The sequence below is a fragment of the Linepithema humile genome, chromosome 7 (assembly GCF_040581485.1).
Source record: "Linepithema humile isolate Giens D197 chromosome 7, Lhum_UNIL_v1.0, whole genome shotgun sequence".
In the NCBI taxonomy this organism is placed as follows: Eukaryota; Metazoa; Arthropoda; class Insecta; order Hymenoptera; family Formicidae; genus Linepithema; species Linepithema humile.
Window position 1 is genome coordinate 4,823,379 of NC_090134.1, and position 18,173 is coordinate 4,841,551.

The window sequence follows — 18,173 nt, forward strand, 5'->3', positions numbered from 1 at the left end:
CGGCTATTATCTCGACTTGCGGCTTTCATCTCGAAAAATATCGTGTCTAAACCGTGGCAGAAACAAGAAGGAACTACAAGACATTCAATTATTGCTATCTTCTATAGAACAGAAGTCGCTGTTATCGTTCGCAAGTTTTATAGATGTGCTTTTAATTTTGTCTACAATTTTAATAAGAAAAAATGAAAATAATAATCTTTACTTTTAGAATTAGAATTAGAACTTAATCTTTTTGTCAATTTAATGTTAAGTTATAAAAATTTCCTTTTAACAGTTTTATCGCGATTTGTTTAAATTGAATTTATCATTTCCGTCATATAATTTGTATTGTATTGATTTTAATTCTATTTTGATCTGTATGCAGTTGACGACGTAATTAAATTTTAATCCTCAATTACTGAGATAATAGGCTTTGCGAAGTTAAGTACTTAAGCGCAGTGATGCTATAATCACTGGAAAGTAGATAGGAGATATCATCATTTGAAAATGTTCTTTTCTAATTTTTGATTTAAACATTTTTACAATTTAATATTCTATATAAACGTTGGTACCAAAATTACGATAATAATAACTTACTACAATAATAATCATTTCTATGATGTTTGACTAGAAATAAAAATTTTATAAGAATTAGAAGATTGTGAGATTTAAATTAAAAAATAAGGTACGTATGTTCAAAAAAGCTTTGCCATTGTAATAACGTTAACTTGATTTTCCCTTCAGACATACAAACGCGATCGCGCGTAACTACCTACAGCAATTAAGCTGATACAGTCACTTTATGTACATACACGGGCTCCGAACTTTTACGATAAATTGGCGCGAACCAGCTAAATTACATCGCTGTACTCGCCAGTTTTCATTTCCATGGGTAAATAAGGCTCTAGCATTCCCTCGCGGGCATTATTTCGGGTTACGCTCCCACGGGTCGCAGAGCCAAATTCGTTTCGCTCGTTTTTTTCGAGAGTGCTCGCTTTCCGCAGTCGCTGTTAATTCGTTTCGGTGGTTTGCCCGGCGTCGTGAACAACGGCGGGGAACATTTATGTATAGAATTGATTTATTCGTCGGTTAAGCTTTTGGCGATTTCAATTTTATCTATCTATAGAAAACCGCCAGATCGTCGCTCGCGATTGATTAATAGTTTTCTGTCGCTTTCAAGATTGCCAATTAGTTTGACTACTTGAAACGTTTCTACATGAAATTCTAATCAGATGATGAAAGAGTTGAAAACCGTGATTGATATTTAAATCTAAATTGTCATTCTCGCTTTAATGTTCTATTCTCGCGTTCACAACTCGTGTTGCGTATATTGTTTCTGGCTTAATTAAATGTTGCCAGAAAATTGAACATTTGAAAGCTTTGAAAGCCGACACAACCAATTTATTAACCTTGTAATAGCACAGAAAGATTCTTTTCGTGATACAGATTTCTGTACGGTTTTCTTTTTTGTCAGATCAGAATTAAGATAATTTTTTTTTAATTACATCGCGGCTTCTGAAATCCTTTAAAGTTTTACGGTATCTCGAAACTTGGTCGAGATTTCGCAAAGTTTCTCTTTGAAATTCCAAAGGCTGCCGCCGGATCACGACGTTGGTCACGATTGTTCCTGGTTCTGTGTCTCATCTTGAAGGATCTCAATGCTTCCACTTTAAGGTGGACAAACTTATAGTCGTCGCCTACTAGCCGGGTTGGTGTGCGTAGAATGGGGTTCCAGTAGAAACGTCCACGTTTTCCGTTCCGTTCAGAATGTATGGCTGTTCGTGGATCTGTGCGCGAGCGAAACGGAAATTTCCGGTATGCAATGGAATGGAAAGTGTGCCAAAAAACGTTCGTTCGGTAAAATTGAAACAGAAAATACATTTATACTTTTATGGTTCATAGAAGACATTGCAGTAAAAAAAATCATCCACGAGAATGGTTTGTGACATATTTTTGCGCCATTTCAGGATTCGCGAATCCGTGACGAAAATATATTTTATTGAAAATGTTGTTTTTTTACAGACTAGATTTTTTTGGCATTAAAGTCAACTAATATTGACTGAAGAAAGTTATTTTACTCTGAGATTTTCTTCAATAATTCGCCAATGTTTTAACTGCAACAATGTTAGGTACTTAGGAGAGAAGTTTACATATAACACTTACTTGAGTGGGAAATTAACTGAATACACACCGAAAATATGTCGGAACGATCTCGGAAATTGCAATTTTCCATCTCTTTCGTAAATCTGACAAAGCGCGTATCTAAGATCTCTCGGGACGAAACGCAATACTCGGGGACACCTACATCGCACCAGTGGATGGCGGCGGCTTTATCGTCCGCTTTGCTCTCGAGGCGTTGCTCCGAGTCTCAGCCAGTGCCTCCCTGCACTCCGCCACGTTTTTCGGTTAATAAGATTTCACGACGTGTGTCGTGTGTCAGCTAAACGAGCATAATCCCTCATACTATGCACGTACGCGATATCGCCCGTGGGAGGATTTCGAAGCACGTAACTGAACGTATTCTTGCCTCGTCTCTCGACATTGTCAGACGACACATTTTGTATTTAATAAAGCGCTCTTGTGTTTCTTAAAATGTTCAAGCTTAATTGCTAGGAAAATATTCATCAAGAGATTTGATACAATACTTGTGAGTGGATAAAAATCATTCATACTGCAAAATTAAGGTGCTAAGAAGATAAATTTTATGAAATCTTTTCTTTTCTAATTTAATTTTTAATATCAGCATCTCTTTTCAAATTTATTATTATTTTCATTAATTTAAATTCTGCCTTTTTCTGCTTTTATACTGCTGTTCTATTATTCATTTGCGCGTGACTTTAAAATATTTTGTTCCAGTCACGAGTACAAATTTCTCGTGCTCTCACATGCATTGTAATGTATTTAGTCCACATTAACAAAATATGGGCCCCGCGCAGAAATCATGTGCCAGCTGCAAACAATTTTACTGTAAAAAAGTTTTTACTGTAACGACCGCTTACGCAGAATATGAAATCTAATGGCGGTAATAATAGTTGCACCCATTACGCCTTTGCATGCTGCATACGTTGTAATAAGGGAAATTTGTTGCGACGCTGGTTTTATGTGAGGATAGCCTGCTAGCGCGAAATGAGCACGCCTACGTATTTTCGTGGGAAATGATGCTATTCCACAATAGCAATGCGGTTGGAAGAAATCACACGCTCACCCCGGGGAAAGTTATTTCCTATGCAGTAAAAGTGGCGCGTAGGTGCGCGTGTGGTTCTTAATAAGTAATGTGTCGAGCAGAATGGCGAAATTCTAAAATTTGCCGTGTGCCTCGGGGGATTTAGTAGATTACTCCGTCTTGCGCATATTTAAGAATACAATTTGTTTGTTAATTTGTGTTTTAAAAGTAATTTTTCTCAAATCTGTTTTGAGATTAACCAACCGTCGATTAAGCGCTTATGCGTCCACGGCAATTTGGCGGTTAACAAAGTTAACAAAATTAAAACTGAAAATGTAACGAGTGACATTAAAACTTTTATTTTACTCCAACGTGGTCGGGCAGGAAACACTGAGCAACAACCGCGGCAGCGAGCCAAATGTATTAACATAAATGTAATGGAGGAGAGGTCGTAAAATTGTAACCGATACAGAAAGAGGTCTAGTGCGTCTAAGTTATGGTACAATTAGCGACGTGAATAGCGCGATCACGAATGCAGATGGTAGGTAGGTGGTTATAGCAATTGTACAATCTGATCACAATGCTACACATTTGATTGGGACATGATTAGTATGGTAATGGGCGATTGTGTTATATGCTGAGCAGCTTTATTGAATTATAACATGTTGAAACGGCTATAATAACAATTACGGCATTCATTGCGTTTAATTGCTAAATTTGGAAATTATATCTGGAATAATACTCTTTTCATAATAGTTTTCGCAGACTCCACATTAGCGCAATGTACATATCATATTTACCATTCTATTACGTATAATAATCGTGCAGTAAAATTGGAAAAATTTAATAGAATATTCGTATTTTTTTATTTATTAAAACTATGTACTTTGATTGCATTACGAGATAAAATTTTGACTGTACAGTTTATACGCAAAATTCCTAATTAAAAAGATTGTCAGTCAGTTTCACAAATTAAAAAGTGTAGCATGTTTTATAAATATTTATTATCGTAGTATTTTTTTATCTGTGCGTTTTATTGTTATTTTACAAAGATCTTCTTTGGTGATTTATAACAATTTAAACACGCTGCATATTCCCGGTAAAAGTTGCATATTACGCTCGCTGTATTCGGCGATATTTTTTATGCATTTTATTTTTGTCGCTTTCTCGTTTTCTTCATCTCTTTGGTCTCTGAGGTCGACCTCAAAGAGATCCTAGGAGATCTACTCGTTCATTCTTTCCACTCCGTTTCAACCTTCCGTCTTTTCCGCCCTCCCCCGCTACGTCTAGTGGTTTCTATTATTCTCAACGCTTCTTCGTTCTCCGACTTTTCCTGAGGCTTCCGGTCGAATACCGTAAGTTCCTCTTTATTCCTCACTAGAACATTATCGTAACGTTCGCTCTCCCTAAGCCACAACACTAAATGTGACGCCACTGTTCTGTCCTTTTTGCACACTTACGCCTTTTTGTTCTCGATAAGTAGAACGTCGTGATAGAAAAAAAGCGACAGCTGCTGCTATATATTGGAATATCCGAGCTCGTTTCACAATAGGGAGAGAAAATTATTCCTGTTAGCGAATTACTCGTTCTCATCGTCGGGAAGATTGATGACTTTTAGTGTTAGAAAAACTTGCAGTTACTTTAATTAGTAGTCAAAAGCATTTCAGTCGTTTAGAGATTTGTTTGTAGTAGCTGAACTTTTATTAAAATTACTTTCAAGTCAGAGTAGGTCTTAAAGAGGAACTCTTAATATGTTGACGGTAAGAAATAGAAAGAATTGTTGCAGAAGGGAATGAAAAGAGTTAATAGCAAGAGTGACTGTAACGTAACACTGCAACTAGACGTTTAATTAATTATAATGTGTATTCTGTTACACGCTTCATATAATCGATAATAAACGTAATTTGCAACGCGGTCGATAGCATGACAAATATACGTTCATTAAATGTGAACAATTGGAAAGATATTTATTTTTTTTAACATAAATTTTTTAATTATTTATTATAAAAAAATTAATTCCTCATTAAACATGCATAAGTAGTTTTATGCTACTCTTCTTTAGTGTAATATACTTCTCGAAGAAATTACCACGTAAGTCAAATTCATTGCACCCGAAACGTGCGGAGTAATTTTCGTGCAAAATACAGGGTAACCTCGGGCAAATTTGGATTTATGCTGTAGTTTATGAAAAGACGTTAATGTATGCGCTCGTAAACTTCTCGTATAAGTCCTCCTCAGAGTTCTCTATGAGCTTAGTAAACAATTAGTAATAATTCTCAAAAAAAATGTTTAGATGTAGAAAAAAATTTTTATAAAAATTGCGGAAATTACACACATTATTTTAGAAGCGTCAGGAATTCTATAAATTTTGATATTTGGAAAATAATATTTAGCCCTCTTTTAGAATTATTTTTAGTAGTTTATTGGTGTGAAATAAACGCAAAGGCGGATGATTAAATCCATTTATGATACTATCGATTTCGTGGAAGCATCACGATTGCAGATAGTGCTTTCATGCAAACGTTAGATTCCTGAAAGCTTTGAGATACGTCATGAAGTTCAGAGGAAGAAAGAGAGAAAGAGAGAGAAAGAGAGAGAGAGAGAGAGAGAGAGAGAGAGAGAGAAAGAGAGAGAGAGATCCTGAAGCATTTAGCACGTAGAGACAGGAAAGCAAAGGATGTCATTAGGGAACAAAAGCATCTCACTCTAACTTAGGTCGCGTCTGATCGGCTATTGTTGCCATTGTGGCGTTTAAAAAGCCTCGTACACACATCACTCCTTGTTTCTAGTGTTGACGTAAAAAGGGTAGCTAAACAGTCCTGAAATGCCGGTGCCGAAGTCAGCAGTGATTAAATGTCAACATCGTCGTGTCGCGAAGTGCAGGACGTAGTTTTCAACGCGTAATTTTCGTCGTACACAGAATGTCGAGAGAATACTGAACATTTTTTCTTCATAAATATCCTGTAAATTCGAGGCAGATTTTTTATATAAATTATTTTTAGATTATTACCATCATACATGTTGTTCGAAATTCTCTATGTAAAATCGAGATTCTTTATAACTATTGCATGCATTTCAATAAAAATTTTTCAATTTTACACAATTGACAATAACAATTTCTTAACAAAAAATTTTGTTTTAATTTCTTTGATATCTGATGCTTATTTTAAATTTGTCGTTTATTTTATTTTAAATTAATTTCAAATTTATGGATGAATATTATTAAATTTGTTTTAAATTTATATTATTAATTGATGGTGGATATTGCCATGCAAAAAATTTTAATTCCCTGCTACGTAAAATTAATTCTCAAATATATCGATAATTGAAATAAATTTTGTTAAAATAAAATCTACCTCGAATAAATGGATCTTTCTTTTACTGTTTGTTAAGATTTAAATTATTAAATGTATGACAGAAACAAAAACAAAATGTTTTTCAAAATTTGTACAATATTACATACCCAAAAATATCTTTATTTAATTTCAATGTATAAACCTGCATTACACTCTGTTTCGAATAGAGTTTCTGATTTCGGAATACTTTAATACGTGCGCACAAGTGCGGAATATGGGTACCAATTGGAGTTACGATTTGCGAGTATTGCATACCGGAGATGCAACGTGAGCTTAAAGTAAACATACAGCACGGCGCAGTGTATAATGAAATTAAACTGTGTTCACGACGTGTACACGCCGCACATAGATTTCCCAGCAATTTATTAATAGCCGTGGATGTGAGCAATGACCGAATATTACAAATTTGTTTACATTGTTTTGCCTTTGCTTGTTCCTGTTGTTAATAATAGACTTTTGTTTCCTGCGCTAATGACACGATGTAATTATGGTTGTTTTGAGCGTAAATTGGTAATCATCACTGTAGAAACAGCATGACTGCTTCAAATTATCCTAATAAGAGAATATGGGTTCTCTATCTAATTAATATTATTTATGTAATAGTACCCTATCACATGAATCTGACATAATTGACAGTTGTGTATGCGATTTTGTACGCATGTATAAATATATGTATATAGGTGATTTATCAAATAATTATAATGCATTTGCTTCGTGCAAAGTGAATGGTAAACATCGTTTGCTTATACAATCGTACTTCAATTAAGATCAATGTAATTAATTCATTTAGTCTTTTTAATTGTTTATCATCACTGCACTATAAAATATGTACCATCAAACTAATTTTACATCCATACAATTATGCTTGATGAATATATATGTTTGTGATATAATTATTTCCGTTTAAGTAATCCTTTCAATGACGAAATATTTTTTAATTTAAAAATAAACTATAAACATATTCATTCATCATTAGTCGGCTTTTACTATTATTTTAACAGCAGCTTGTGCCATTTTATCCGGTTTGCCAGTTGCAAAAAACAATGAAGGCAGGATCAAAACACATTTCTGTCATATCTATAAGCTACGTATAAGCGTATTTATTCACGGGAAATCGATTTCTGTTATTATTTTCCATCCGTTCGTTTAATTTTGTTCCATTTGGCCATACTCGGCGAAAAACAATGAAGCCGGCATCAGTAAGCAGCGAGAGTCGTATTCAGACGCGCGATTTTGTGATATGTGGGTCAATCGTTTGCTACGAAGGACACATGCAAGCCTCGGCGCAAAGACGAGGAAAAAGTATTGTCTCTCAAACGGTCGCAGATATTCCGACCGAAGCATCGGCTAGCTCTCTGGCTGGCAAATCTTTCCTTTTTTTCTCTCTCTCTTATTGCTAAGCGAGATATATGGAAACGCGTGCGTACAACGAGCGCATGGACGGGCGTCGTGACGACTGCCAGGAATTTAATGAGAATTGGGTCAATCCCGTACGTATATATATATATCCGTGCGAGCAAGCGCGCGCGCCGCGGTTTATTAACAAAATGAATACGCCAACCTTCGGCGTGGTTCGGCGACGCGCCATCCAAGATTGAAATACTGATGTAGCGTTGCGTGTGCTAGTCGCTTGCCATATTATTTTAAACGCAATTAATTTGCTGCCGAACAATGAGTCGCAGAGACCCGCAGAACGGCTCTCTGCAGAGGCAAACTCGTTATATCAGGAAACGACAACGTTAACGGAAATTTTATCAAGAAGCAATTACGAATTAATGTTCTTACGACAAGAATATAAAATATTCTTGCTGTGATTAAAGCTTCGATGAAATAACTATTATAATAAGAAATCAATTTGACTTTTGTAATAAGATATATATATATCACAATGTAAGTTAAGTTTTCTACAACGTTGACATTTTGATTTCATCAGAATAGTTAAAGTTAATTAGACCGATTACACAACGTTGAACTATGTATAGAAAGGGAGTGCAAAAAGAAGGAGAGAATTAAGAGAGGGCCGAGTAGAAGATATTAATATCTCGCGTCTCTTCGAACCGGCCAGGTCGTAGAACTACTACTATATCGTCGATATAACAAGCGCTATAAGCAACAATACCGAGACAATTTTTGGCGGACGCTAGCATCATTAACATTAATCTTACTTAGGCACAACAACGTATAATCGTTAAATCGTGGCAATATAATCGGCACTTAATTATCATCTTAGAATACCAAATTTAATTTAATCATCATTATTCCTATAACAAATTATATTTACATAATAATACTCTATACAGGATCTTAAAATATTATGCTAAATATTAGCTTTAAGAATAGTTTAGCTTTAAGAAAAAATTTGCAAGGAGAATATGCATACGCGTCAAATGACACTCTTCAAATATATCACGACTTGTTTTATTCAAATCCGTTTATCGTTGGATCAGAATTATTTACCGTACGCGACAGATTTGATTACGCGGATTTCAGCGGAAGACTCGCTTGTTCTCTCGTCTTCGACGGGCGCCGTCCGCACTTCGCCTAGCAGATAGAAATAAACTATGATCGCTCGCTTCGCTCGTCCACCACGTCGTGTCGTCTCGCGCCGCTCAATTCCACCATACAACTATTGTCTCTCTCCGTATCGTCTACTCGTGAATTCTACGCTTGGTATACCAGTGAGAGCCAATTTCAAAGGGCAATATCAGTTCCGTGATAGAGCTGTCTCGTTACCGGCGCGACGTCGTTTTACGATGGCAAGCGGGTACGGTAGCCGCCGGTAGATACTTCCTTCATCCTTTTCTAGTCTTTCATTTTCTGTCTTCTTTCCTCCTCTCTCTCTCTCTCTCTCTCTCTCTCTCTCTCTCTCTCTCTCTCTCTCGTCTGACACAAGGTAGTTTCAGAGCAGAAAGCTTACGCCGCAAAGAGAACCGCAACAAAGGTGGTCAAGTAATTTCTAGCAGCACTACAAACATTGCCGAGATTGCCGCGTATTGTCGTGAGCGAGTCATTCGAGAACGTGAGCCTAACATCGTTTACACTTTTAGATCCGAAAACTTGGAGAGTGAAGGAAAATGTGTTCGCAGCTTTATCCCGAATTTTAAATGTTAACTGAAAGCCATAAAAGAGCTCGTTGTATGTACTTTCCGCAAAACACTATTTTTATTTTAATTGTTGCACTTCAACGAAGAATCCGTGACAGAAATGAAGAAATAAATTAATAGAATTTAACATTTATAAGATGGTGATTTTTTATAGAAATGCATTTGTGTGTGTGAAATAATCGATTTTTAAAAAGAGGGTTGTTTTTTATCAGTAAGATTATTTTGAATTGCATTTTTGATTTTGAATGGACATTTACATAGTGTAGAATTACAAGTTATAAACGTAATATATCGTATGTGTACAATCGTGTGACGAATTGTAGCACTTGAAGCTCACTTGAAATTTTTTAGCGGTCTCCTTGAGAAAACGAAAAGAAGCTATGCCTTTTCGCTACATTATATATAACGCGCGCGCGCGCGCGTGTGTGTGTGTGTGTGTGTGTGTGTGTGTGTATGTGTGTGTGTGTGTGTGTATATAAGTTTCGTGGCACGCCTCGTTGGAAGCGCGCTCGTGTGTAATAACAATAAAGCGAGAACAGAAGTTGCCGCAGAGCGTTTTCGAATCCAGCGTTGTGACCGGAAGTTTCCGGCAGGAAGCGAGTTGCAGCGTTGCCGGAAATAACACCGCCTCTCCACATTTTCCACCCTCTGCATCGCCATGCTCTTCCTATTGTAATCATTTGGAGTGGTTGGCGATTTTTTTGCAACACAATCACTCGAAGTGTGCTCATTCGCTTTTTCGATTGACATTTTCTAAAACAACGAGCAAGTCTCTATCGTGCGCATAACAATACTGTTAATTAACTTTAAACAATACTGTATTCTTCACAATTTGGCAAAATTTTCATTAAATTAAATACAAATTAATATGTCAAATACGATTAATGCATTTATGAAGGAGACTAATATGCAAAAAATTAAACCGTTTGAACTGCTAAAGATTATATGATAAAGGTAATAACATATAAATGTTCCGAGATATTAAATACCTTTGTAAATTTGAACGTATAAATTGTCGACAAATACAGCATATTGTTCGTATTCATTTCAGTTTCTATTAGTAGTACTGTTTGGATATTAATTTAACTTGTTATGCAGAAGAATATGTCACATGAAATATGTGCGGTGGAAACGTCAATACAATAATTTATTCGACAATCGATACCTTCACACGATTTCACATATTTCATTACAATCTTTCTTTGCTTTGTAAAATCAATGGATCATTATTAATCTACCGGGATTACTATGACACGAAACATATCGCTAAATAATATTCAAACATAACAAAAACTATCAATTCTAAACCAAACACTATATAATCTAAATGTTTTTCATATAATATTTTATTAAATATCGTAATTATATTATTAATTAATGCCTGTTATCTTATGAATTCGGAAAAAACTAATACTTTTTCTTAATATTATTTAATTAATTAATATTTTTTTCTTCGTCTCATTGAATAAATATACATAGATATTATCGCAAAAACTATTTATTTCTTGTTATTTTTACTCTCAATCAACTTATATTTACGCGCAAAAAATGTTTTAAATTGCGTAACAAACATATTCGATGCAACTGTGAGGATAGTTCACACAAGGCAAAAATATTAAGAAGAGATGGCACATAAAATATTGTATTTCTGCGCGAAAATGTTTTTTTTCCACCGATGCGAAAGCACATAAGTTATGGATTTTAAGCATGGTTTTTATGCATGAACTGTGAATAGGCCGGTACTTTTTCCGTTCGTTTTTGTTCGCACCGACCGAACCGCTCAATGCGAAAAATACCGTATTTTATCGCAGTGCAACAAAGCCGTGGTATATAATGCATGCGTCTAGGAAAATGCATGGAGTTTGGAATGCTCTAGAGCTAGAGTATATCCCCGATTGCGACAATTACGCCCGATCTTTTGATTCATATCTTCAATTTTATCACAAATTTTTATTTTTAAGTTTAATTGTCTATTTATGTTTTTAGCGTATTTTTTCATTTCAACACTAATGCTCCAATTCGAGTATTTTTGTGGTTTTTGAGCTTTTCTTCTCTTTTAATCCATATTCTTCAGCGTGCTTTTACGCTCCTTCATTTATCTTTAAGAGTTTGTGCACCTGTGAATTTATTTGAATAGCACAAGTGCACGTTCTTGTAGACCTTGCGTACGCATATTACTTGTGATTGTATTAATGATAAATATTAACTCGATACTCGATTAAGATAATTAAATTGTGAACTAACTGTGAACTATTTTTATTTTAATTTTTATGAAAGGATAAATAATAGAGAACGCAATTGTGATATACACTCACCCGAAAAAAAAGCGGTACACTGAAAATGTGGGAAAAATTCATCAAATTTCAACTGACGATAACTTCGATTGTAGCTTATTGGGATCAAAAGCGTACGAAAGTACAGAGTCTCCTCTTTAAAATGCTTTTTTATGCATCTCGATACGATGATTTTTCGCCGAGAGATTCGCATTTGAAGAAAAAGGCAGATTCTTACTTCTAGGCCTCTCACTTACAGTACCTTTTTTATGCATCTCGATACGATGATTTTTCGCTGAGAGATTCGCATTTGAAGTAAGAATCTGCCTTTTTCTTCAAATGCGAATCTCTCGGCGAAAAATCATCGTATCGAGATGCATAAAAAAGCATTTTAAAGAGGAGACTCTGTACTTTCGTACGCTTTTTGATCCCAATAAGCTACAATTTTTTGTTTATACCGTGCACCGTCGCAAACTCGAACCATTATTTTTCAATTTTGCATGCTCGCGCTTTGTCATCCGCCATTTTCAATAAATTTATTTTGCAACATTGAAATAAATTGATTCTTAAAGTAGAGATTTTTAGCTTCATTTCCATATTTTATAGAACTTTCTATCTTTATTATTTACGAAGTTATCGTCAGTTGAAATTTGATGAATTTTTCCCACATTTTCAGTGTACCGCTTTTTTTTCGGGTGAGTGTATTTGTTAAATTATAAATTTTTGCTCTCAAATAAACTAAAATTAAAATATAACCTTTAATTATACCATTTTTATATATTTTAGAGAATCTGTTAATTTATTTATACATTTATGAACTCAATAGCAATATTTCTAGATTATTTTATCTTTACACTCAATTATTATTAACTTAAATTATAACTAAATTAGATTATAAAATTAAAAATATTTTGTGAATTAATCTGCCCTAATATTATACTTTCTAATAAATTAGAATGATACAAAAAATTGGATAATTATTTAAAATTACAAGTCTAATTGTCTTGATCTTGACATATCAAGATAATAATAAAATAAATTATTTTAACCGTCACACATTATTAAAAAGTTGTTAACAAGTATATCAATTATATCAATAAATTACAGTATAGTGTAATAATAATATTATTATTTCCTGTAATCATGTTTTGGACACTGTTGTAATGTAAATGTATTTATATTTTTCAGAATTTGAACTTTGGTGTCGTGCTTCGAGTCGTTATACTCGTTCCGTCGTAATTTCGTGTAATAAAACGCGCGTCGTTAGTACGGAAGTGTCGCGTTATGCCGGGAGTGTCATTTAAAGTATCGTGCGGTTTTCGCATTCGAGTACGCGCGCGAGCAATGCGTGCGCTGCGAACGCGTGTGAGTGTCTCGAAGGACCGCTAAGAGAAGGATGAGGTGCAGGGAGCATCGGATGACGACGGATCAGCGTTGCGGTAAGTTATTTATGTAACATTTTATACAATACGGTATTTGAAATAGCCAGTCGTTAATTTTAACTGCAATATATAGTATTTTAGCGTTCACAAATTGCATTTAAGAGGAATTTATAACTAACTATGAGAATTTAGCTTAAGCAACAAAGAATTATAATTATGATGTAACATAGACATCTGTATGCAGACTATATATAAATTTATTCTTCGATCTTTGATTAAGTTTGTTAAATTTTTATACTTACTTATATAGGAATATAACATATTCTTAGTCACAGGATAATATATTCTTACACTTTAAATTTGATAATTTAAGCTGTCCTTAAATGGACGATGTCTTCAAGGAGAGAAAAGTTATCTTATTTATGTATTATACATATATATTTGCTTATCTACTATGGTTTGCCATTTAAAATTTTCTCAAACTATCCAAATTATTATAGTAATATTATAATAATTATATAGATATTTGAAATTTTATCTGTAATTATCTATAGTACTAAATGATACTAAAAATATCTATCCATATATATACATATATATAATATATATACATACTATATACTATATATATATAATATAGATTCTAGGATCTAGAGTGACCTTAGATTCTTTCTCACATTAATAAAAGTATATAATCGCGGAAAGGAAATAGAATATTTTATTACAACGTAAAATATTATTACTACCCTTTTTTATGAGTAGTATATGGTGAACTACCATGTTTGTTACACGTTTTCCGTGCATTATATTGCCCTCTACAAAGTAAAATATTAAATTTGCGTGAAAATAGAGGGCCAATTTTGTTAAATTAAGAGATGAAATGCAACGTTATGTTTATAACGATTAATAAAAAAATAATTATTTACGCGAAGGCGTGTTTCCGTCTCGCGCGTATTTCCTCTTTAGATTAAATATGCTATTTACAAACGATATATATATATATAGCATATTAAATAATAAATTTTATCAGCGTTGTTTTATCATATTTTCTCTCTTCCGCAATATACTCGCCTCTCTTTATAAACTCTTAATGGTTTTAGCAAGTTAATGTCTCACGTTTGTAATATACATCTTACGCATTGTAAACAAGTAATTTTTCAAGTAGAGATTATGCTTTTTAAAAATCTCGTTGCGCGCTTGCGTCTTATTTTACCCTGGGACCGTGTCAAAGAATGAGATTGCTTGCTTTCTTTGCAAGCCAAGCATCCACAATTTCGCTGATAAACGCGGCACGAATGTCGGCGGTGCTTCGTCATTGTCGACATTCATGCCTCAATTACCCCAATTTATATTCACACCAGCGTATACATTGACGTGGTCGTAAAATTGTGGGAGGAACCACTCTTTTATTTGCCACCTATCTTGAAACATAAAAATCCTCTCTCAGATTCCTGCTACTCGCGCGTCACTTTTTTTTCGCGCTACCAATTTTCTTCGTCACGATTATCGCCGGTTTATCATTGCGCTATTCGCGTAGCATCGAAATCGGGCGCTACATTCACGGGACATTCTGGGCTATAGGCGATCGCGAATAACTTAATATATCACCGATGATCTGTCGGCGTGCCAGAATTCGGGCTATCGAGCTCGGGCGGAACAATTCGCACGGGATGATAACCCGCACGCGGGGCAAAAAGACGGCGGGCGCCTATTAATCGTGCGGATTTTATCTGCCGCCGACGTTGCAGAAAGGACCTTGGGCTCCTTAGAGAGAATCGGGAAGATGGAAATTATTCGACTGCGTGTCCCCGGAAACATCTCTTCCCTCGCTTCCGAGTATTCTCAGTGGCGGATTATTACACGAGTGCTTGAGGGTTCTCGAATCTCGCAGCAATCTCAGAATACAGAAACTATGACATTTTCAAAAATTTGATAAATTATTAAAAGCGACAGTGTTTAAAGCTCTTCAAAATTTAATTGATTAATGCATTTAGCCTCTCTAGATAAGAGCTTCAGAACTAATTAGATTCTGAGATTTTCCAATAGTATTACTTCAGTGCTGACTCTTCTTCAAGTCGGTCCCGATTAGTTACACGTCTACTTTGCCACAAATCTCTGCTTCGCAATGCAAAGCACGAAACGTCTCTTCGAAACTTACAAATTGATCCGATCGTGCACTCCCGAATCTCTCGCGAATGCAGCGTTGCATTTAAATAGGATGCATCGAATGGATATATTTATATAGCATCTACAATCATACAAACACGTCGATGTGCGATCGGATTACTTGCTTGTAGCTCGCACTCGATTCTTGTCACGCGAACCCAGGGATATCCATTAGAAACTTTAGTTATCTACAATAACACCTCCAAGATATCGCTTTATCGATGAGTATTGACAGCGCATCGCCATTAATTAGGAATTTCTTGAAAGCGTGAAAGAACGAACTGCAATTTACCTTTACAATGTAGAAATTTGTATTTACCAAGATATAAATCATATGTCGATCAACAAAGCTTCAATGAAAAATTTATAACAATGAAATATAAAACACTAATTGATCTATATATAACTTATTATTATTATTAAATAAAAGTTTGCATTTTTAAATTAATTAACTAGAAAATACACACTGATTAAATGACATTCAAAAACATGCAACACGATTTTTCATTAAACCGGTTATATAATAGTTTCGTATTTAAATGCGAATCATTTTCAGGATAAATGGAATAACAGTTTCGCTTCCACTCGTCGCAGCACGAGTTTTATTTTTTGATAGGAATGCATATATATTTCTCGTATGTCATAACTTCGTTATCATTATAACGGGTGAACAAAAATGCATATACACCAGCGACACTTTGTATTGAGATTCACTTTTTCATAATATCGAAATCCCTAATTTCATTGTCGATGTTATTTCAGGAGTAATAACTGAGATATAACAACGCTAACGAGCTCGCAGAATATTAAAAATGCAATAACGTTTTTGATCGTTCAAAGTCTACTATGGCTCCAATATCCATTATCGCGGTTTTCTTTTAACACAGAATAGTAATTTTTTACTCTCGAACAAAAATCTCGACAGAAATATTTAAGGGAGAAAAAGTTTTACTTTGTGAAAAATATTTTTATACTTTCTAGTTTTAGACATTATAAGATATTTTAAAAAATAAGTTTAAATTTAATATTGTCAGAATTATAATTATCTAACTGATGCTTAATGAGCAATAGCCAAAAAATAATCAGTGAATTACTTTATTATAATTATATTTTTAATAATAATTTCTAATGATAAATCCTTGCTATAATGTAATAATACTACGTGCTTCATTAATTATAATTTTGTCGCAAACATTATGTTAAATCCTTATATCGTGGATGATGTGAAAATCAAATACGAGAAATTACAATATTCAAGAAGCTTAGCGAGTCTAACGAGGACACGATGAATTCTCATGGTTCATCATTAGATACTTTAATTATTCCCTAAGAAACAGATTTTATACTTATTATTTCGAATGTATTTGAGGAAGCATTTTTTCCCGATTGTTGAGAATTTTAGTTACGCAATTCAACTTTTAATTAAAGTGATCAATTTTTCTGATATTGTAAATCCATTCACCTTTAATAAAAGTAGAATTATTAAATTTAATTATATTTCTTGCAATCCGATTATTTACCAGTATTGAGAAATTTAATTACTGCGTATTTTCTTTTAATTAGCTCATACTTTTTTTTAATATATTTATATTCTGTTATCTACAGTATATATCGTTATAAATTGAGTGATTTACAATTTAAATTACTGTTAATTATACTGCATATTATTTTATCTATATAATCGTATCAATAATGTAATATGCAATAGCAATTCTTGTACCAATTAAATTTTGTGTTACTCATTTGCATTTAGAGCTGTTAAAAAATTCAATCTTTTTCATGTTTTATTGATTAATATTATAACTTCATGATTCATTCGATTACTTTGTGCTTATAAATTTAATAATAAACAATTTATTGTTAATTTAAGTGTAATCATTCAAAGTCAGAGTTATTCAATTTATTTTACGATAGCACGTTAAAAATTAGATTGGATATCCCGTATAACAAATAACAAGTACCAAGTTACGCATTGCAGCGTGGAGATTGAAGTTATGTTATGGTCAAGATATATCATTTTTCATAGAAATTGAGATCGACGATGCTAGGAATACATTAACCTGGAAATTTCAATCGCGAATTTTTCTGGAAATGATGAAGATGCGAAAGAAAACATTCTGTTAATCTCCGGCTAAAGAGACACATCCGCATAGTAAACTTTAGAAAATTACGTCTATTTTCGAGAAAAGAGATGAAAGGAAAATTTGAATACAATGATAGGTGTATCAACCATTTCATCGTTGTTTGTGAATATAAATTGAACGCTCTTTCCCCTACGGAGTGAGGTTTTCCCCTACACATTGTGTTGTATTACCTGCGAGACTGTACCTCGTACATTTTTTTCGAAATGGAAATAGCAGACCGAAACAAAACCGTACATAATATGTTTATATTAGACTGGAAGAAAAAGAGTTGCGATTGCGAATTTTTACAATAGACGTGTCGCTGAACCAGAATTTTCCTGTTTGTAAATTGACTTTATTTTCTCTGAATTAAATCTTTTGAATCCTTTAGACAATTGGAAAACTTCTTTCTATGATTTTTATACATTTTCGTAATTTTAATACGTTGCTAATACAACTTATTAACTAATTCATCTAACTAATGAATTAACTAATTCATCAAACGCGCTTGACTTTCTCCAGCAGTTGTGTTATTCATATAAAATGATACTCATAGATTAATTAACAAATGTAAGAGACAAAGATACAATTATCCAGTCAAATAAATTACGTACGGTATAATTAATT

General features: G+C 33.9%; 2 protein-coding genes across 3 annotated transcripts in view; one reads left to right on the forward strand and one right to left on the reverse strand.

The window, feature by feature from the left end:
* LOC105668376 (uncharacterized) overlaps positions 1-18,173 on the forward strand; it is a 189,104-nt gene that overhangs the window by 113,735 nt on the left and 57,196 nt on the right. Inside the window, exon 8 of the mRNA XM_067358994.1 lies at positions 13,064-13,314. Within this exon, the coding sequence (XP_067215095.1) occupies positions 13,064-13,179 (116 nt within the window). The 3' untranslated portion in view covers positions 13,180-13,314. The remainder of the gene's footprint in view (positions 1-13,063; positions 13,315-18,173) is intronic.
* Positions 1-18,173, reverse strand: part of Neto (Neuropilin and tolloid-like) — a 112,117-nt gene that overhangs the window by 85,525 nt on the left and 8,419 nt on the right. The window lies entirely within an intron of this gene.